At 42.8% G+C, this 23,369-nt stretch overlaps 1 protein-coding gene across 2 annotated transcripts in view; it reads right to left on the bottom strand.

The window, feature by feature from the left end:
* Window positions 1–23,369, bottom strand: part of AFG1L (AFG1 like ATPase) — a 208,213-nt gene that overhangs the window by 63,726 nt on the left and 121,118 nt on the right. For both annotated transcript variants that reach the window (XM_004701998.2, XM_045294475.1), the window contains exon 8: window positions 10,002–10,084. In XM_004701998.2, the coding sequence (XP_004702055.1) occupies window positions 10,002–10,084 (83 nt within the window). The remainder of the gene's footprint in view (window positions 1–10,001; window positions 10,085–23,369) is intronic.

Here is a 23,369-nt window from a genome sequence, read left to right as displayed (position 1 = left end):
GAAAAGCTCAGATGCCAGGAATCCGACCTTCCTCTCTCGAGGGAGGAGGAAACAAGCGCCTACAGTGCAGTAGGAGTAAAGGAGCTGAGGGATCTTCAAACAGTGCATGGAGAAACGCCACTGTCTGTTCATTCCGCGTTTCCAAGACCGTGTTGAAGCTCTCTCCTATTTCTTAATAAACTAAGTGACCTCCTTTCCTCCCTGTGAAACAGCCAGGCGCTGTGTAAATGCCCATCAGTAGCATGCTACCATGTAACAGTTCTTGGTTCAGGATGCAACATGGCTGGTGTGGAATTGCTAACCTAACCCTTGGTAACCCCTCCATAGGGTTTTCTTGGCTGGCCTCTTCATGGGGGCATAGACCTAAGTCTGTCTTCCACAACTCTGCTGGGTGGGCTCCAACGACCCACCGCAGGCTAATCGCTGAGCATAAACTGAGTTCCGAGCCATTCGATGGCAGCATGTTTGGGTTTGGTTCTTCAGACTAAGCTACAGCGGCAGTGCAGAAGAAAGGCCTGGCCACCTGCTCCTGTGAAGGTTACAAGCAAGGAAACCCAACCGGGCAGTCCACTTCCGTAACCCTCCGCATCGCCTTGAGTCAGAATCGACTCACTGAACTGTGAGGCGAGGAATTGGCAGAGATTCTCAAAAGATAACCACATGAAGAAAACCAGAGCCACTGCTGATGAGCAGAGACAGTCACTCTTCTAGGGGCCTGGGGGAGGAGGGGGCCGAGGGAGTCTGAGTACAGGCTCACCTCCTCTGTTCTGTGTGGCTCAATCCGTGGCTTCTGTCAACTTCTGTCACCGTAAGAACCTGCCGTGTAGAGGTCGGCTTCCAGTCTCGCTGTGTCTTTAAGTCAGAAAGGCCTTGGAATAGACCACTGCTTAGTTGCCAAGAAAGTTGGCATCAACTCCTGCAGGCAGCCTGTGAATACAGTAGCCTGCATTCGAAGCCGGATTGCTTTTGGGGAGAGGGGGAGGTATGAGAATTTGATTTCTTTTCCACATTAGACTAGCTAACAGAGAGGAAAGCAATCAGCCATTCTGATTTCAAGAAAATTTCTATAGCTAAAAGCAGACATTCAACATCAAACTTCGCTGAAAAGACACAGACCAAGTAAGGACGAGGGGGGGAAAACAACCCAACCTTATTATTGTTGGATCGTTTGAAATGCTCCACAAAAATTCCAAAACACTTGAAGGTTTCTGGGAGAGGGTCACACATGAATTTGAATGGAAATTAATGTCTTCAAGAAACTCCCACTTCATTAGGATTGACTCAGTGGAACAGAAAGCTACCCACACTTTACTCCTTTATCCCCTTTTAAAAATCAACAGCTTGTTAAGGTATCAACAAGGAAAATAGGGCTGGCTTCCCTGGGTCCCTCTCTCCTCATGGTCTCTATTCCAGAGAGCCAAAGTTAATTCGCTGAGGGAGAAATGTCCCCTTCCTCTTAGAGCCCTTGTGCCAAACTTCCCTGGCAGTGAGCCTTCTCACACCACGGGTCCCTTGTGCATTCGGGCTGCCCGGCCCTTTGTCCTCCTACCAAACACAATCTGAGGGGGGGGGGCGGGGGGCGTCTCAGATCAGGCAGGGTTATATTCTCCTTAATGTAAAACTGACACGGTTGCCTTTGCTGTGGCGGAGGTTTGCTTCACCTAACGGAATCAGTTGTTAAAATGGATTCTGCCCTGCTATTTATCTTCTCAATCACTCAAAGGCTCGATTGGCAGTGCCAAGATCCATTTCAGTCTCTGAATTTCCCACCCTTCTCAGTCATCTGGAAGGTAAGGTAGTGGTGGCATTGATCTTGACCTGGCTACAATGCAAAAAGCGGCACCTAACACCTTGAGCTATCGGGTTCCAGACTTCTACTCCCTCTTCTCAGCCCAAACTCCAGATAGAATTTCTATCAAATCTTTATATTGTATTTCCCCCACAAATACATTTGTAATGAGCATGTAGAATTGCAAACTGGTAGAAAAACCCAATCAAACTTGCTGCGGACTCACAGCAACGCTACAGAACAGGGTAGAAGTGTCCCTGTGGGTTTCTGAGACTATAATTTGTTATGGGGGTCGAAAGCCCCATTTTTCTCTGGTGGAGCCCGGTGGTTTTGATCTGCTGACCTTGCAGTTGACCGTTCAAGATATAACCACTACGCCACCAGGACTTCCCCGGTATCCAAACTCAATGCCATCAAGTTAAATGAAATCACTGCAACCCTGTAAGGCAGAGTAGCACTGCTCCTGTGGGTATCCAAATAACCCTTTATAGGAACAGAGAGCCTGCCTCATCTTTCTCGTGGAGTGACGGTACTTTCGAACTGCGGAGCTTGTAGTTAGCAACTCAACATGTAACCACTACATCATCCGGACTCAAGTGCCTCTGGTATAGCCCCACCCCCCCAAAAGACTATAATGATTGAAGAGCTTTTTAAAAAAAAAAAAAAGCAGTAAAGCTGATGAAGGGAAAGCAAGGTGTTCTAACCTCTTTTCAGAAGATGATGACATTAACCTGAGAGAGAAAGGTCAGGGGCTTTTAAAAGTCAAAAAAGTGCACAATGAATAATTTAAGGTCTGGGACTTTTGCTATATCCACTCTTCTGCTGCTGAATCTGGACTGACCTGGAGTTATAACTGTGATCTATTTGGAGATGAAATAACAAGAATATAAGAATGCTCGGGGACTCTAAAAATTTCCTTCTGTATTTTGAAATGTGTATGTGGCAGGTAGGTAAGCATTACCTGCTAACTGAAAGGTTGGCAGTTCAAGCCCATCAGTCACCCTGCAGAAGAAATACATGGCAGGAGTCTTTAGCTGGGAAACCCTCTGGGTAGCCTATGTCCTACAGGGTCACTCTGAGTCGGCATTTGCTCAGCATCACTGGAAACAGATCGGGATTTCTACTCATGACTCGGAGCCCACATTGACTAGACGGCAGTGAGTTTGGTTTTTAGAGAGGGAAATGCACATATTGGGTAAAGGTGAAGGAATGCCAGGATTCTTCTGGAAGGTGATGGCATCGCCTCAATTGGGGTGATGGATGCACAAACCTGTGCGTATACTAAAAGCCTTCCAAGTGCACACTTTAAATAGGTAAATTGCAGGGCATGTGAATTATAGCTCAGTAAAGTTGCTATAGATATGAATTTAAAACATAATTATAATATAATTTTCACACATAACAAAGTTAATATTTCCTCATTCCGTAAGTGTTTGAATCTCTCTGATCTCCCATAGTTTCTCCTTTTGTTTTCTTGTTTCATAAATTTGAGTCAAGATCCTCCGAAGGCCCATGTGCTGCAACTGGTTGATGTGTGAAGTCTCAATCTATTCCATTCTACTCGCCTTCTCTTTAGTCTAATGGTTTCAGTTGAAGAAGCAAGTTATTTGTGTGGTTTTGAAATCAAGTCCTCATTTTGATGCAAAACCAAAACACTGCCATCGAGTCAATTGCCTCATCTTTCTCTTGAGGGCCAGCTGGTGGTTTTGAACTGCTAACCTTGCCGTTAGCAGCCCAGCTCATGACCCACTATGCCACCGGGGCTCCTATTTTTGAGGCATGCACTCCCATTCTTTTATATATTTTATTGCCCCTGTGTGTCTTATAAATTGATCAGACGCGGGTTCGGTTTTTGTAGCAAGACTACTTTATTGGTGGCATCGTGCACTTCTACCCTGTCCTGCAATACCAAGGATCTACAAGTGGTTCTATGGATCATCATGCAGGCTGAATGAGTGTATGAGGGAGAAGAGAATCATACCCATGAATATGTATGAGTCTGAAGAGGCTATTTTTATGTGTGCATTTACTTGTGCTGCAAATATATCTACAAAGGTGATAACATTTCTTAGACATAACCAAACACCTTGAAGCAATGAGTCACTGGTTCTAGGGGCTCAGGACCATAACCTGGGGAGATACCCAAGGCAATTGGCATACCACAGTTCCCAAATACAATGTTCAACATACTACTTTAGTGTGGAGAGACTGGGGTCTCAAACACTTGTGAATGACCATCTAGGGTGCAATTATCGGTCTCTCCTGTCTGGAGGTAAGACAAGTGAAGAAAATTGAAAATACATGGAACCAATTAGTACAACGGGCTAATGGGCCACTCAAATCATCTGCCTCCATAACCCTGAGACCAGGACTACATAGTGCCTGGCTACCAACTGCTCTGAAATGGACCACATTAGAAAGTCGATGTACGGTGGGAGAAAAGAGTGGAGCAAAACTCAAGATCACAAATGTGAAAGTTCATAAATTTTAAAAGACTAGATTTCTTGGTTGGGTCGAGACTGGTAGAACCCTCATACCCATGGTCATGATTCGCTTTTCATGTCTAGACTTGGACTCACCGTCCCGCTAAACTTTTAGCCAAACAACAGGCAGGCTTATAGGAGGAACAATTACACTACGGAGATACGAACTCCTTCGAATGTTAGATGAAGTCTTCTCACTAGGAGGAAAATAATACTTGGTAGACATTTTGATGTATACAATACAGTAAGGGCAAAAGAAATGGTAAACATACAGGCACAGGTGAAAGGCTTTCTTGTTATTTTTGAATCTCTTTAAAGGATTATTGACTAAGCAAAGAAAAAAATTATGGTATTATGTTGTGGGATTTAAAACATAAAAAAGGTCTAGTCATATTATATAATAAAGCACATAATTACATAATAGAAGTATCTAACATGCCCTTTAGAATGGTGAAAATGGAGCATGGTTGTAAGAGTCTCACACTATCTGTGAAGTGGTACAATATCATTTGAAGGTCGATTGACAAAGTGAAGATGTTTAAACCCCAAACCAAACCAAACCAAAGTTGATTCTAACTCAGAGCAACACGAACAGAAGATGTGAGAATCCGGCAAAGAAGCGCTGTCCTTTTTCACGGCTCCCGTTCCCCCAGTTAGGCAGAGGACAGGGGGCGTGAGGGAACAGCACGGGAGAGCTGCTGTAGCACATAGCGATCTTTGTTTTCATGGATCCTTCTTCTCAATCAACGCGCTCTCTGTGGTTTGGACCAGCTAACTAGGTGTTGCTGTTGTTGTTGGGGGTGGGGGTGGGGGGAGAGTGTCTATTTGGTTTGGGGTCTGTTTTTGTTTTGTTTTTTAATTGATGTTCAAGGATAGGTCCCCAGAAATTACTTTCTATTTGGAATAGGTGTTTGCCAAATGACAAAATTAATTAAGCACACTCACGATTAAAATTTCCATTGGTAAAAATATGTGAGAATAAATTTCTTTTGGGAATCTGCTCAAGAGGTAGATGAATGGATGGATCACATGAAGCGCACTGCTGTCAAGCCAACTTCCACTCACGGCGACCCTACATTGAATTTCCAGGCTGTGTATCTCCCCAGGAGCAGACACATAGTCATAGCCTTCTCCCAAAGAGCGGCTGGCGAGCTTGGACTGCTGACCCAGCGACCGTCAGTCCAACACCTACCAGACTATGTGACCCAGGCAAAACCATGGGAATATGTGAGCTGTGTCTGAGAAAGCATACATTGTATTTTTCATCACTTTTCAGGATGATCCATGGGCCCCCTATAAATGAAATCTGAAAAGGTCTTGAGAAAGTGAATTAAGGTATGAAATAGCTGGAAAACGAGCTGCTGACATAACTTGGGTGGATGACTTCGTCGGTGGGTAGGAGCCAACAAAAATAATAGGAGACAGTCTGCCTTCTTTAAGGTTCAATATCTGGCAGATGCTTCCTCTTGGGAGAACTGGTCTTCTGTGGGTCTCTCATGCTACAACACATCCTACTGAATATGCCAAGACGACTTCTCAGGGTTACATTTGGAGCGAGCCACCTTAAGGAATGAGACAACGTCTCCGTTGGGACAGAGAGCAGACTGGCTTACGTCTGGCTGTGTACTGACGGATTCGCCCAGCTCAGAGTACCTGTGCAGGCACCCACCTGGGCCCTGGAGATGCCCGATGGGACTGCAGGGCAAGGAGGAAAGTGACACAAACATGTTAAAATGCTCATGCTGCTAGTTCCATGGAGAGTAACAGAATTTTTGTCTCCAACCCAAGTCTCTGTTTTCTACCAGCATCTATGAAACAATAATAGGCGATATAGTTCAGTAGGCAGAATTCTTGCCTTCTACATAGGATTTAAAAAAAAAATCACTGCCACCAAGCCAATACTGACTCATAGTGACCTTACAGGAAAATGTAGAACTGCCTCTGTGAGCTTCCGAGGTTAACTCTTTTAAATCTAATTAATTTATTTATTTATTCGTTTTTGAGATTAACTCTATACAGGAGTAGAAAGCCCTATCTTTCTCCTGGAATATGGTTGGTAGCTTTGAACTGCTGACCTTGCAGATCGCAGCCCAACACACAACTACTATGTCACCAGCTCCACACAAGCTACTTGGGTTAAATGGCGGCCAACGTACCTCATACACAGCCACCAGATAGCTGACCATCAGTGGAGGCTTGCATGCTGCTCTGTGATACTGAACAGATTTCAGCTGGGCTTCCAGACGCAGATCAATTAGAAAGAAAGGCCTGGTGAACTGCTTCTGAAAATCAGCCACTGAAACCCCAGAGAGCACAAGGATGGAAACCCCAAGCAACTGAGGGGATGCCTCCAGACCAGTCAGTGTTTCATTCAGTTGTGCAGGGGGGTCTTCGTGAGTTCGTGGCCAACTTCAAGGCAGCTAGCACTAACAACACAGTACAGTCAAACCCCAAGCCCAGCACTCCTCCCCTTTCAGTTCAGTTTAAAAGCCTTAAGGACATGGCTTCTGATCTGGAGGGGGTGCTTTTTGTATGTGTTCTGGGGACCTTACAGTGGGGTTTCCTGTCTGAAAACAGATGCTCACTGCATATCTAAGATGATAACCAGAGCGGGGAGTGAGGGGAAAAATGAGGACCTAATGCCGGGGGTTTAAGTGGAGAGGAAATGTTTTGAGAATGATGAGGGCAATGAATGTACACATGTGTTTTACACAATTGATGTATGTATGGATTGTGACAAGAGTTGTATGAGCCCCTAATAAAAATATTTTAAAAAGAAAGAAAGATGTGGATCTAGGCATGACCAGAGAGGGTTGGCTATGGCCACCTCCACGCTGTTTACTGCACTCTGCTTTTCAACTTTCTTTAAATAAAATTTGCTTAGCTGTCAAAAAAAAAAAAGAAGAACTGCTGGATTGGTATAGCATTCACTGTGTATATTCGCAACCACGAAATTTAAAATGTTTTAAATAAAGAATGCTAAAAATAAAAAAAAAATTTAAAGTTTGGATAGTGACACTTAAAACTCTCTGATACTTGTAACCTGTTAAATTTAAATTATCTGATACTGCCTTATATGGGGTGGAGGGACAAGCTCTGGCCTTCATTATGAAGGCTGTCTAAAACAAAAGCACAACCCATCACCATCAACTGGATTCCGACTCCTCGGGACCCTGTACGGGCTTCCAGGACTGTGCGTCTGTATAAGAGGAGACAGCCTCAGTTTTCTGCCTTGGAATGACTCATAGTTCGAATCGCTAACTTTGTGGTTAGCGGTCCAGTGCTAACCTACAGCATCCTTGGGTTCTTTAATGGTACTCTAGGATGTCTAAATGTAAGGTGATGTAAAATTACCACGGAACTGTATTATAATACAAACGTGCTATCTTGTACAGATTGGGTTTTGTGGATCCCAAACAATACAATTGCTGGAAACATTTCATGTCAACTTTGTCGATACATCTTAATATCTCTGCTAATTTTTGATATGAATTGAAGTGTATTTTTCAGGCATTTTTATTGGCTTTGAGGCAGCGAGATGAGGACAATACCAGGATAATTATATTTTGTTAAAGGTCCTATATGGGATTCCACTTGTATGAAATTCTAAGCGGGTGCTCGGTGTGACTGGAGGAAGGCTAGAATTTTTGCTTTTCTTTGGGGTTCCTATGAAATTGACAAGAAGGCAATCTGGACCAGCATATTCAGGAACCAATTCCAGAAGGTTAAAAAAGGGACATGAAAAAGAAGATAAACAAAACAATAGAGGTGACAAGTCACATGTACACACTTTAACAGAGCATTTTATAGCATGGTGCATTAAGATTTGTTATCGTGAGAAATAGATTAATATGCTTTCTTATAAGATTAAGCAAACATAGTTAAATTGAAAATAGTGAGATGACCTCAGGATTTTTTTTTTAATTCTATCATGATAAAAGTTCTACCAAATTGGTCATATAAAACAATAGCATGTGCATCATTAGCCCCCTATCATGGGACCAATTATTATCAACTGCTAAGTTAACTTTAATTCTCATTCTCCAAAGGTATATATTATCTGTCTTGTCCTTGAAGAAGGTGAGGCCCAAGACTCTCTATTCTTGGTCATCACTCCATGGTCAAGTTGATGGAGGTTCAATTCACGCGTCAACCTTGAAGGTGACATGGGTTTCTCGCTTTAGGAAAGCCGTTCCAGGGTCTCCTGAGATCCTTTGGAGAGGTAGTTTCCTGGACTCTGGGACATTGTTTGACACTGTTTTCCTCCAATGCACACGTTTAATGCAAAATGCAATTTCATTGTGTTAGGACTGTGCTCTTTTATCAGGAAGAGGAAGTGGCATGGCAGGGAGGTCAGAGAGCGAAATGGCCATCCTCCAAGTGAAGGCAGCTTCGCTAGCTCCTGTCGCCGCCAGTGAGACCTCTCTCCCATCATGAAACGGACTTCATGCTTTAGACGCAGACTTCCGGGTTTCTTTAAAGAATGTCCTGTTAGGGAAGTGTAATTCTCCCAGGCAGGGTTACCCTTTATCGAAAAGCGGAGGATACAAAGGCTTAGCCCCTTTGCAAAAGAATACACAGAACGATAGCAAATTAATCTATAAGTACTACATCTCTGTAAGATGGAGAAATAGCAAAGAATCAGAGAAAGGTTGCAAATATCAGAAATAAACAAACCAGAAAAGACAAACATAAAAGAAACTTTTTCAGAAGCACATACTAAATAATAAAAAAGTGCTGTAAGATTTTTTTAAATTATAAAGCACTTTAAAGACAAAGTACTTAAAGGAGGATGAAGAACCTCCTATAATAATCATCAGAATCTGAATAATAAACTGAAATGGTCCCCTTGGTACCCTGTAATGTATGCAATTTTAATCATGTGATTTTTCTAGCTAATTTCTGCTTCAAAAACAGTAAAGTACTTCTGCTTACAAGGTGGTAGAGGCAAGAACTTTTCTGAACCTCTCGTATATACACTGCCATCAACAGTTAAAGTGCCAGGAATATGGTCTTTAGTCCCATCACAATTAGCCCGTAGATCTCTTTCCTGAGCACCTGCCGTGTGCCGCATCCTGCTGGCACGCACCGCAGCTTTCTTTCAGACTGCCTCGGCCTTTTCCGCGTCTCACAAATGACATTTCAAACAATATTTTTCTCCGGGCAGGAACTGCATATACCCAAACATACTATTATTATTACTACGCATTGCTCCTGACCAGGAGATTAAGCTCAGCTTTTAAAAGATAAAACAGATCGAGTTATAGCTGTATATACATATAGGTACATTTAATACTCATTATTTATGGAATTCAATCAACAATGATAAATACAAACAGATTGTTCAACAAAATAAAATGATTTTGAGGAAACAGAAATGGCACTTGTCACACACTGTCCCCAAATAACTAATTACTTTAGTGCAGAAAAAAAGACATTCTTTGTAAGACCAGAGTCTCTTATAAGACGATACTCATTACTTCCTAACCATCTGTCATCACTCCTCCCCAAAAAACTAATTAGGGTTTCATCCAATCACACATCCAAGACACAAATGTGGATGGAAAAAAAACAGTTTAAAGAAGTTAATGTGATAGCATTGTACTGTTGAAAAAAATCACAGCTTTCAGAACTAGGCTTTCATGGTTGTTGTTTTTCCCCCCTCATCTCTTCCTCAATCATTATTAGGTCATGAACACAGAAAATGTAAAGGTTAAAGAAAAACTTACAGGTAATAGAGTTTTCCCGCAGCAGGAAGAGACCTTTTCCGGTAATCTATCCCCGAATCTAGCCGGACCGTGTGACAGTACTCCTACAATCCAAACACAGAACAGGTCTTAGGAAACAAACGATGGCTCAGAGTGACAAGCTGCCTGCTATGCTTTTTTGTGGCACTGCGTTTTGAAATTTTTTTCTGAATGGCATATGACATTAAGGACAAACAAGTAAAACTCAAGTACAATGCACAGCAGCCAACGTGCAGCATCAGGAGGGTTTCACAATGACTGGAAAACAGAATGGAAAGACAATGGAGTTTTCCCATAAACTTGTTGCAACCCCCACTCGTATAAAGCCCACAAAATATCAGTTTAAAAATCATCAAGATTGATATCGCGTCCTCCTGAAACGTTACCAAGCTAGTACCATCAGCAAATTCCCCAAGTCATTGCCGGGTCCAGGGGTAAAGCTTCATTTTATGCTGAAGTGAGACGTTGGAGTCTATCTGGAAGCAACTCAGGACAGAGTTAATTTTAAGCCCCACAGTGGGAGAGAGGTAGTCTCAGAGAGATGGAGCAGGCCACGGTGGCCACAATGAAGCAAGTTATCAAACCAAACCAAGGCCCCGGGGAAGCCAGCCCTTCACTTGTGATGCCACCACCCTTCTCCCGTGGCCCCTCTCCAGCCCTCAGTGTCTCTCTGTCCTTTGCTACCGTGGTGCCTCCACTCGGCCGAGTTGCCCTCTGCCATTCATGCCCTTCTCTTGTCTCAATGACTCGGTACTTTCCAATCCCAAGGGTGTACATACACGTGTGTGCATGGGTGCGTTACCTACCATCATCAGTTGTACAGAGGGGATATTAAAATGAGTGCATGCATGTACAAAGATAAATTGATGCATATTATGTGCATGTATCAACACGCACAGGGTGCCCTGGTGCACAGTGGTTAAGCACTCAATTGTTAACTGGATGGTCACCCCATCCGTAGCTCCATGGGAGAGAAGACCCGGTCCTCTGCTCCTGCCAGGATCAGACCTAGAAAACCGTATGGGGTCCTTCTGCTCTGTCCTCTGGGCCACTGTTAGAAGTGCCTTCAAGGTACACTAGAGAGAGAGCATATACATATATATTTCTACAGCCATTCCCAGGTTACACGTGAGCTCTTGAATTAGGAGTTAAGTCAAATTTGTACCTGAGAGCAGTTAGGTAGGCTCTAACATCAGTGAGCCAAATGGTTTTCTTAGAATATAGCATAAAGGGTATCTTTCTGTGCATCAGAAGCATTGAGGAAACATGCCTAGACACACTAAAACATCTTAAACATAATAATATAGTAATAATGTTTTGATGTATGTTGCAGAATAGTGCCTATTTGATATTATATAACATTGCAGGTGCCTTGAGTGTTAACTCTAATAGGATTTACAGGGTTGTTGGTTGTATACAAATTTGATATTCACAATCTTGGAGACTGCCTCTAAATGTGTTATGTTTGCATATACACACAAATACAAATATATATCCACGTGTGTGTATGTAAAGAGAATATATATGTGTGTACACATATATAGACTACATACATGTACACATATATAGAATACATATATGTACACATATATAGAATACATATATGTACACACATATAGAATACACATATGTACACATATATAGAATACATACATGTACACATATATAGAATACATATATGTACACATATATAGACTACATATATGTATTCAGGTAGAACAATGGGGAACAAGGGTTTTCAAGGCAATTCAAGAAACATTTCCAGGCTAACATTTTTGTTTGCATTCAAAATGAAAATTGGCCTATTAAAATTCATGAGAGAAAAAAGATACATTTTAAGACCTTTACTGTCTCTTATTTATGAAAAAGTACAATTTTTAAACATTCCGGACCATGCTAATTGTGGCAGATTGTATTTTCCCAAGGTGGCTGCAATGATATCTCCCAAACATTCCAACCAGCAGGAAGCGGCCTCTGGGTTCTCCTTCTTGACTCTCAGGAGGCTGGTGGAAACGATGTCCTGAATGAGGCTATGTGGCATTTGTGGCTTCTGACATGCTGTCTGGAATCCGTGCTCGGGAGCTCTGAGCTGAGCATCCACCTGCCTGGAGGCCACCATTCTGTGAGCAAGCTAAAACGAGCTCAAGCAGATAGACAAGCTGGAGGGCCCCAGCCACATAAAGACAGGTGTCTGACCAGTCCCCAGCTATGCCAGCTCTAGCCCTTGTCTCACCAAGGAGGACCTCCCAAATCTCGGCATCACTGGAGTCAACGCACCTAGCTTCAGCCCTCTAAGTTATGCAAGGGGTTGTTAGACCGCACAGATAGTCAGTGATAACTGCTTGCACTTGAGTGGTAGCCACATTCTTTCTCTCCGCAGTTGCATCCTGGGCTGTATTATTCCATGTGGGCTGGGGGCTCTTTACCAACCGCAGGAGAGGGGAGAGACTTTGCAGTGGAAGAAGATATGCAGGGTGCCAAGGGAGAAGGGATACAGTGGCAGTGCGGAAAAGCTTCCCACCCACCGCCTCACATGCTGTTAAAGGGCCCCAGGGGTGAAATAGGGTGACCAACCATCCCGTTTCCACAGAGAGCACATCTTACTCTCCCAGGGAAAACCTGGTCTGGTCTGGTATGTGGTCTGGTCTGGTCTGGTCTGGTATGTGGTCTGGTCTGGTATGTGGAAGCCATATATTGATGGGCTACGGGTTACCTCTATTACCAAAAATATACTTCATAATGATGATCAATCCATATCCCCAGGTTGTTGCTTTTAAACTGCAATTTATCTTACATGACGTAATATTCCTAATTTCATCCACATTTTTCCTCTTCTTTTTTTTTTTGCTATTAAAAAATAGGGCTAATGGAAGTTATGCAAGCTTCAATTTCTCTTTCTGGGTAGCTAACTTCTCCCGGAGTGATTAAGCCCTACAAAATGATTGCATTTGTACATTCACTAATCACCACCAAGGAATACCTAATCAGCAGCAAGAGAACTGCAACCAGAGCCCTGAGATGTTCGTTCTTAATTGCCTGAAAAATACCAACACCCCATTTATGTTTTTAAAGAAAAATAACCCCCAGACTTTCAGCTTTGACTCGCTGACGCCAGCTTCTTCCAGGCATTTTGCAGTGGTGTGAAGGAGGGTGAAGGTAAATTGTTTCCAAATCGAGTCACCCTCTGGTCCAAAGAATCCATCCCTTGGTAATTTCCTAACTCCCAGGGATATGGGTGAGACCTTGTGACCTTTTATAACCATCCAATTCAAAACACATCAAATTAATCAGCCACGAAACAGAATTTATTGGGGAAAGGTTTGTATATTTATGTCTGCAGAGGGCAAATACAATTACTCGGTCTGAAAATGCAGTTAGGAAGCGTGGGGAGGGAAGGAGGGAGGTTAGCACGGCCTGTCAGCAGAGCCCCGTGCACAGGCCTGTGACTGTGCAGAGAAAAGGGCACTCCAGCAAGGTATGCACAGTCCCCTCAGATCCCTCGCGTGTATCTTTAGCAGTTCTGCATAAAGCCATAGGACAAAGCATCGCACAGTAACTTTGTACAGCCTCACCTCGGGCTTTTCCGTCCCCGGTTGAAACAAAAAAGCAACAATAAACAGTGTGGGGGCAATCTTTTAAAACCAAAGGTTGAATGAAGTCTTCTCGATAGTAAATAGGGACTTAACGAGTCAAAACCATGGTTTTTCTTAGCAATATTCAACTGGCAATTTTTATGCACTTTTAATAAGTCAGCAAGAAAGGAAACAATGATGGAGAGTTTTTCTAGCTCCAGAAGATAAAAGATTTCAATGACTAAGATCTTTGTCTTCGTCCGTGGATAACTGCTAATGAGGAAATGCAGAATGAGAATAAAAATGCAAACCATGCTCCAGGCCTGAAAGCACAGATGAGGACTGCAGACTGCGCTCCAACGCGGTCCATCGGACCCCGCAAAAAGCGGCCCTGATTCTGTACCTTGCCAGGAGAGTCATTGACTGGCACAACCACTATGGGAAATGGGCTAGCCTGTCCAGATCAGAAAGCTATTTCTAGATCCGGAAATGCCATATGATCTACAATCCTGTTGCTACCCAGTGGATTCTGACTCACAGGGACCCCCTAGCCTAGAGAAAGCAGAGCAGTGACACCAATAGGAGTGTGCACCCCCCGTGTTTACTGCCGCATTACTCTCAATAGCGAAAAGATGGGGGTGGTGGTGCAGAAATCCACCCATGAATGAATAGAGAAACAGATTGTGATACATACAAGGGAATTTTAAGCAGTGATGAAAAATAATGAGTTCACAAAAATCCTAATAACATGGTTGGATCTAAAGGACATTATGCTGAGTGAAATAAGTCAGCCATAAAAGGAACTATAAAAAGTTAAGAGTACGTTTACTCAGAAAGCAACATTCTCTGATGGTTAGCTGGGATGGGGGTGGAAGTGGGAGAATCACATACTAGATAGTAAACATGTGTTGATTCTGATAAAGGAAAAGGTAAAGAGGGACCAAGGCAAATGAAGATACTGACAGACACGAAAGAATAAAGGACACCTAAAGTAAGCACTATGCCATATATAATTCTGAGACAATAGTACCAACCGCCAAAATTTGTGAATGGTTAGGTAGGTAGATATGTATGCTATATAGATGGGGGAAAGTGGAGGGGCGAGACTACCAGTACATAGTATAAGTACAGCTGTGGGTATTTGGATATACATATTTGTATGTGCTGCTTGTACATTCTTACAACAGAGCACATAAGGGGTGTAGTTAGGGAAATGTCTTAGACATATCCAATCACGTTGGAGACTAAGTTACTAGGGTTGAAGGCTAAGGACCAGAGTCTCAAGGGACACCTAGATGACCTGGCATAACATCATCCATAAAGAGAATGCTCTACATCCTAGTTGTTGGATATTGTCTGGAGTCTTAAAAGCTTGTGAGTGGCCATCTACGACACAATCGTTGATCTCTTCCTATCTGGAGCTCAGGAAGGTGGAAATCAAAGACTCAAGGAGGAAATTAGTCTACAGGACTGCGGGGTCATGCCCCGTGCAAACCTCACCTTTTCTAGCCTGAGAGTCAAAAGACTGGATGCTGCCCACCTACCACTATCAAGCGCTGTGACCATGGAAAGAAGAGAAAGCCCCAGTCAGAATAGGGAAAAAATGTAGAACAAAACTCAAATATTAGATTGAAAAAAAGACCATCCTTACTTGAATGAAGGAGACTAGAGGAACCCCTGAGATTGTTGCCATGACACCCTTGTCTTTAGAACGGAAGTCATTACTGGAGGTCACCTTTCTGTCAAATAAAGTATTGGTGTGTAAGATAATCAAGAACACCTGGGAGGTATGTGCTCCACAGAACAGCAGACGACATTAACCCCAAAGCAAAGAGAAGACAAAGAGCATAAACACAACTAGAAACAGCGAAACTAGGGTGGAAATGGGGAGAGAGTACTGCTCTACCCTGGGGGCAACGACCAATTACAGGGAACAATTTCTGTAGGAATTGTTGAATGGGAAACTAGTCTCCTGTGTAAACTTTCACTTAATGCACTACAAAATGTTTACAAATAAAGAATTCGTCTCTACCGGTTTCCCAACGATATTTGGCATATAGCTTACATCCTTCAAGTTTTTCCTATACATTTAGAGACAGTAGGTAGGTAGATACCCAGCATTGCAGGCTTAATTCTTCCTGCTTAAGAGTTTTATAGGGTGAATTAAAGGTTGATGTAAACATAGAAACGTTATATTGTATATTATATGTATAATCTATTACTTCATTTGCTAAGAATAAAATTCCCTAAGTAAAAGTATTTCCACAAGAAAGTTACTGAACCAAACAGGCTGGGAGCCTGCTCTCCACTCTGGGAGAAAGAGCTGACGGTCTGCTTCCATAAGGCTATGCAGCCTAGGGGGCAGTGCCCTCTGTCTCACCAAAAGGGGCCCAGCAGCAATCCGTGTGGCTTTTACATACATCCTAAGACAACTCCTACACGACATCTACAACACACAGTATGAAAAGCCAATGCACAGGAGTATGGTAAAGCTTCTTATAGTTTCAGTGTAACATAAGTAATCAAGAAACAGAAAATTACTAAGGCCACTTAAAGCCCCTAGCATGCCCGCTTACCTCCTCAAAGGCAACTGGTATCTTAATTCTGTACCCTTAAATGTTGCCTTCTTTCGTTTTATGAGTGGAGTCATACAGTCCTATGCTCTTTTGGGATCTTTCCGTGTTGTGAACGTCATCCATTTTGCTGTCTATCGCTGTAGTGTATGTATGTATGCATGTATGGCGGTCTCTCTGAACCACTGTGTGACCGTGCCACCTTGTAGTTCTTCCTTCGACTGTGATGGACATTTGGGTTGTTTCTAGTGGTTCCTTCCTCAAACAGTACAGTCTCGAGCATTCTTGTCTGGGATTCTGGGTGTACACATGGACATGCTTTTGTCAACTGCATAGCCAGAACAGGATCTGGTGAACTATAGGGTGTCAGTATGTTTAGCTTTAGTAGATACTGTCAATCTGCCAAGGTAGTTGTCCCAATGGATGCCAGTATAAATCACACCAGTTTTAGGATTAGGGAGATTACTTTAATTTTAAGGCCCTAATACTCTCCCTTGTAAACTCACGTTGTATTGTGCTCCAGAGGAGCCCACATCGTGTGCATGTGCTGAGTCAGGGTTTGAACAGGTCACTAGGTTTGCTTCTTGTATTCACTAATTTGTCTACTTTAAAACTTTTAAAAATAGTGACTGGCATGACAATTTCCCCAGCAGAACCGCTCTCCGTATGATTTGTTCCACGTGATTGATGGCAGTCCCCACAGTTTTTACTTCACTTCCTCCTCGTGCTTCCTGTTTCCACTACTCTTCCTTTCCTGCCCATTCTGAACTGTGTCCTCGGGTCAAGGCTGTCCTTTGATGTCAAGTGGTTGATTGTTCTAAGGAGTGCATCCCTCCTTAGTGTCACCGTTCCCCTTAGAGGCTTGTCCCTTGTTGGAAAATTGATAAATAGGGGTGAGTTTCAAGACCTAAAGGGTAACTAAAGGCTAGAGTCTCAGAGTTCCATCAATCTCTAACCAACCAATAAATTTTATCTTTTTGTAATATATTGAGTTTTGTTCCATATTTTTTCTCCCACTCTATCCAGGATCTTCAAATGAGACCCTTTTTCAATGCAGTTGGTAGTGGCAGCTGGCTACCATGCAGTCCCTTGGGTCTCAGTATCAGGGAGACTGATGTTCACGTGGTCCATTGTTAGTGCATGGGAGTCACTGTTTCCAGGTACCTTCAACTTTCTTCACTCTTCCTTCTTCCAGACAGGGAGAGACCAATCGCTGCCCCTTCGATGCCACTCACAGCTTTGAAGACCCCTGTCCCTCTCTACTCACCTAAGTAGAATATAGAATATCATCTTTGTGGACTCTATTATGCCATTTGAGGGAGGTTATACCTGCCCCCAATTTTATGGTCTTCTCATATTGTCACTTTTTTTTTTTTTTCTTCAAATAACAACCATAGGATCATTTGCTTGGTGGGGGAAAAAGCCAACAACAACAACAACAACACACACACACACACAACAAATTCATCACCATTCCATCTATTCCAACTCACAGTGACTTTCTATGACAAGGTAGAATGTCCTTACAGTTTCCAAGGCTAGAAGCTTTATAGAAGCAGACTGGCCGGGAGTTTCAAACCCCCACTATCATGATCCCAATTCTACCTCACAAATCTGGCTAGATCAGAGGATGTCCACTGGTACAGATAGGAACTGGAAACACAGGGAATCCAGGACAGATAAAACCCTCAGGACCAACAATGAGAGTAGCGATACCAGGAGGGTAAGGGAAAGGTGGGGGGAGAAAGGGGGAACCAATCACAATGAGCTACACAGAAAAATGGGTGAAGGGTGACATCGGTCAGTATAAGACATGAAAAAAGAATAATTTATAAATTATCAAGGGTGCATGAGAGAGGGAGAGTGGGGAGGGAGGGAGCGAAAATGAGGAAATGATACCAAGGGCTCAAATAGAAAATGTTTTGAGAATGATGATGGCAACAAATGTACAAATGTGCTTGACACAATGGATGGATGGATGGATTGTGTTGAGTTGTACGACCCCCCCCCAATAAAATGATTTAAAGAAAAAAAATACACATGTATTCCAGCCTGCTTTAAATAATTTAATAATTTCCACATATTACATGTGTGTGTGTTGCATGCAGATATGTGAAATTTAGGAGTCAGCAGAGCTTGGTTGCTTTAAATGTAAATAATGAAACCAAATAGTCCTTTTTCGATGATTCCCTCCTTGGTATGTCAATCTGCTACCCACTCTTTATTATTGAAGTTTTCCTTCTTTCACATCGTGGTCATCAGCATCCCATCTCAAGACCCTCTGCAAATAGCCCTCAACTCCCTCCAGCTTGAACCAGGTCTGAGAGCACAGATAGCCCATTCATCAGTGTCCTCCAACTCACCTCAGACCCAAGCAGCCTCAGAAAGGAAAACCTCATCTGGCCCGCGGTCCTCCCGGGACCCATTTTGGAAGGGAGAAGTGCATCTAGGGAACAACTGGGAGAACATGACTCAGTCGTTGGACCTCTGCTGATGGACAGAGGGGGAGGATGTGGGGCAGACTGTCCCAGGTCACAGTGATGCTCAAAAAGATAAGGATGTAACCTCATCTCCAATATGATAAACAGGTTGACATTTAATCTGTTTCTCATATTGGATGTACAGTGGACTTTTGTCTCCTATTGGAGAGTCACGTGATCTGTATGTGCACCAAACAATAAAATACTTTTCTGTTTCTCTGGTACCTGATGTCTGCTTTACTTCAGCTGGCTATCAGAGCAGCATAAGGGCCTGAAGGTCGGCGGTCACAGCACACTGAGCAAGAGAGCTGGCTCGAGGAGGTAGAGCTAAGTCAACTGAGAAGTCATAACGGAGAACTGTATGTGTCAGAAAACCAATTCCTATCAGAGTCTTGCTTTCGTTCACATGGCGTCCCTAGGGGATGTAAATGGCTAATGCGAACAGCACTCAGATGCCAGCCAAAGGTTGGAGATTCCGATCCACGCAGAGGTACCTTGGGAAAAAGGCCTGATGATTTCCTTTAGAAAAGCTAGCCACGAAAAATGCGATGAAGCACAGTTCTATTCTGTGCTGAGTTGAACCGGACTCTACGGCAGCTGCCTTTGGTTGATTAGATTTGAGTTTATTGGCTCACAGGATGGAATAGTACAGAGGTAAGGAACAGTTTAACCATGTTTTTCTCCTCAAATCTGTCAATATGCCCTCCTCTGTGTGAGACTTCCTCATGCCAAAGAAGGGAGAGAAAGAACAACTATGAGAGGCCAGTTCAGAGTTGTGCCGCATATGCTGGTAAGACTCAGCCAATTGCAGTGGCCCGTGCCCTGGCACACACCAACTGAGTATGGTCTGAGGGTCGCCCAGGGAAAGTGGCAGAGAAGATGAAGTCCCTAGTTGCTTACCTCCCATGACTCACAACATCTGGCTGCATAGGACCTTCACCTGGGAAGTATTCAGAAAGTACTGACTGGCCAAGCCACACTCCCAGACAGTTTTGGTAGAAAGAATTTGGTTGGCTGGTTTTATCTGTTGGTTGTTTTGTTTTAAACTCCTTAAATAATTCTAATGGGCGGCGGGCACTAAGAACTACTGGCTCAGCCTCATCAGGCGAGCTCGGTGCCATCCAAATCCCTTGGCATAGTAGCAGAGAAGTAGAATCGATGTTGGGGAAATAACAATGACACCCACTGCACGGGGGAACTAAAACCAGAGGAGACCCAGGAATGATATTTATGAACCCGGACTCACAAAACGGTGACTCGTGACACTGATTCCCTTCAGGCTAATGTTTGGATAAAAATAGGGGTCAAGACAATCAACGTACACAAGTTGTCCAGGACTACTTGAATTAACACGTGGAAACAATAGGGTACTCAGGAAAGAAACCACTGATAAAGCTTAATGCAGATTTGCAAAATGTTCTAAAGCTGGAGCAGTTTCATGAGATGAAGAGGCGTTGCCTAAAAAAATAAGTATGGGAATGGGTGGTCAAGGGATAAGAGGCGACCTAGCTAATGAAGTAAACTAGATTGGTCTAGCAAACGAGTTCAACTTCTCAAAGTCGGTTACTATAAAAGCTTATAGAATTAGGTTTAAACTTGTATCTCATACTGTAAATGAGGCTACATCTTTATCTTTTTGAGCACCACTATGACCTGAAACATCAACATTCCTCTAAACTAATGAATTTCTGGATGTGGTTGTTACAGCTGTGATTGGGTATGTCTCATAGTGGTGCTGATTCACAGGAACCCATGTACAACAGAACACTGCCTGCTTCTGAGCCGTCCTCACAATTGTTGTTATATTGGGTCCACTGTTACAGCCACTGTGTCGACCTTTCTCATTCAAAGCCTCCCTGTCTTACCAAGCGAGATGTCCCTTTCCAGGGACTGGGTGCATGTCTAAAGTGCCTGAGATGGAGTCTCACCATCCTCACTTCTAAGGAGCATTCTGGCTGGACTTCTCTCCATATGTTTGTTCTTTCCACCGATGATGGTGCTTTCAATATTCTTTGCCAGCACAATAGTTCAAGTGCATCCATTCTTCTCCAGCCTTCTTTATGCAATCTCCTACTTTTACAGGTAAATGAAATGATTAAGAATAACCTGGCTTGGGTCAGGTGCACCTTAGTCCTCAAAGTGACATCCTTACGCTTCACTTTAACGAGATCTTGTGCAGCAGATTGACCCAGTGCAGTGCGGCATTTGATTTAGTGACTGCAGCTTCCAGGAGGGCTGATTGTGGGTCCCAGTAAAAGGAAACTCTGGGCAACTTCAGCCTTTTCTCCATTCACCATGATGTGATCTAGGGGTTCAGTTGGGAGGGTTTAGGTTTTCTTTATATCAAGTTGAAATCCATATGGAAAGTTGCAATTGTTGATGTCCATTAACAAGCGCTTCGAGTCCACCTTGCTTTCAGCAAACAAGGTTGTGTCATCTGCATATCATAGGTGGTTAATAAGCTTTCATTAATCCTGATGCCCTGTTCTTCTTCAAGCTTCACAGATTATTTACTCAGCATGCAAACTGAACAGATTTAGTGATTGGATACAACACGAATGCACACATTATGCTTTTATTTTTTTGATCATTTGTTCTGGGTCTTCTGATGCCTGATAACTGATCCCTTCGGCACCTCATGATCACACAGGCTGGTGTGCTTCTTCCATGTGGGCTTTGTTGCTTCTCACCTAAATGACTGCTTGTTTATTTTCAAGCCTTCAAGACCCCAGATGCTATATCTTTTGATAGCCAGGCACTGTCAGCTTTCTTTACCACATTTGCTTATGCACCCATTTGTCTTCAGTGATCATGTTGGGAAGGTGAGCTGAGCATCACAGAATGCCAGATTATTAGAGCAAATTGTTCTTGCGTTGAGGGAGTATTTGAGTGGAGATCCAATGTCCATCTGCTACTTTATTACTTAACATATAAATATATGTACATAGATCTATTTCCTTAGCATTATATATAAATATATTTACATATGCACATGCCTGTATTTATACCTCTATAAATGTCCTTTGCCTCCTAGTTCTTTCCTCTATTTCCTTTTACTTTCCTCTCATTCCACTTACATGTCCGATCATCATTCGGCTTTCATTAATTCCTCTCGGCTACATTGCCCTTGATCAAGCCCCACCAGGCCTCCTATACCCTCATCACATCAATTTCAGATCACTTGTTGTTTCCTTGTCCCTGGGTTTGTTCCTTATATGCTTTTAAACTACAGAGTATCCTCTTGTTGTTTATATCACTGCCTTTTGGTCTGTATATAGGTTCTTCACAAAGTCCAGTGTCTTTGCATAGTCAATAAAACACAAGTAAACATCTCCCTGGTTTTTGCTTTCAACCAAAATCAATCTGACATTGGCAATGATATCACTGGTGCCATGGGCATTCAAGTGCTGAATTCAACTTGAATTTCTGACAGATCCCTGTTGATGTACTGCTGCGGCCACCATTGTTGAATTAGCTTTAGCAGAAAAATGTATTTGCATGTGATATTAATGATATTCTTAATTTATCTTCACACTCTTTTGGGTCACCTTTGTTTGTAGTGGGTACAAATATAAATCTCTTCCAGAGAGTTGACCAGATACCTGTGTTCCAAATTTCTTGGCATAGATGAGTGGGTGCTTCCAGAGCTTCATCAGTTGGTATTCCATCAATTCCTGGAGTCTTGTTTTTCATTAATGCCTTCAATGCTTGGACTTCTTCCTTCACAGCCACCGGTTATTGATCATATGCCACCAATTGAAATGTCTGTCAGCCAGTTCTTTGCAGTAAAGTGACTCTGTGTAATCCTTCCATTGTCTTTTAATGCTTCCTGAATCATTCAATATTTTGTCAATGGACTCCTGAATATTACAACTTTAGGTTTGAATTTTTTCTTCAGATTTTTTTTCAGTTTGAGATATGCTGCATATGTTCTTTTTTTTTTTTTTTTTTAGGCTTTCTAATTCCAGGTCTTGGCGCATTTCATGATAATACTTTGTCTTATAGAGCTACCCTTTGAAAATTTCCATTCAGCTCTTGCACTTCATCATTCCTTCTATTTTCTTTAGCTACTCTGCATTTCAGAAGTAGTTCTAGAGTTTCTTCTGACCTAAACGTTGACCATTTCTTTTTCTTCCTGCCTTTTCATTGCTGCTTGCTTTCTTCATATTCTTGATGTTACCCCACAGCTTAAGTCTTCTGCCATCTGTCATTAATGTTCACCGTATCAAATCTGTTCTCAAAACTCAGCTGGGACAGACTCAAAGTTGTATTTGGGCTCTCATGGACTTGGTTTCATTTTCTTCATTTCCACCTGGACTTACATAGGAACAACTGGTGGTCTGTCTGTTCCACAGTTAGCTCCTGACCTCGTTTTAGCAACTGGCATTCAGCTGCTTCATTGTCTCTGCCCACCGCTGTAATCAATTTGATTCCAGTGCATGCCATCTGAGATAGTTTATTGTGCCACACCTGAGCAGATTAGCCAAATTATTCAAGTTGATATGCCAGGTGGGGTTACATCAGTAGCATTGCCTGAGGGAGATGCCTTATAAGATACTGCTGAGAGCACGCAGGAAACACCCTCACCACCCATTATTTCCGATAGACCTCTCTGAATGGGCCAAGAAAGTAAAGGTAATTGTATCTCACATGAACAAAGTGGACATGGTGGCAGGGATGGAGGTTATGCATGGGCACAGCAACATGGACTTCCACTCACCAAGG

This window comes from Echinops telfairi, unplaced genomic scaffold (assembly GCF_000313985.2).
Source record: "Echinops telfairi isolate 266 unplaced genomic scaffold, ASM31398v2 ScPeMD7_3533;HRSCAF=4204_0, whole genome shotgun sequence".
NCBI lineage: Eukaryota > Metazoa > Chordata > Mammalia > Afrosoricida > Tenrecidae > Echinops > Echinops telfairi.
Note: the sequence above shows the minus strand (reverse complement) of the source record. Positions and strands in the feature narration are given on the sequence as shown.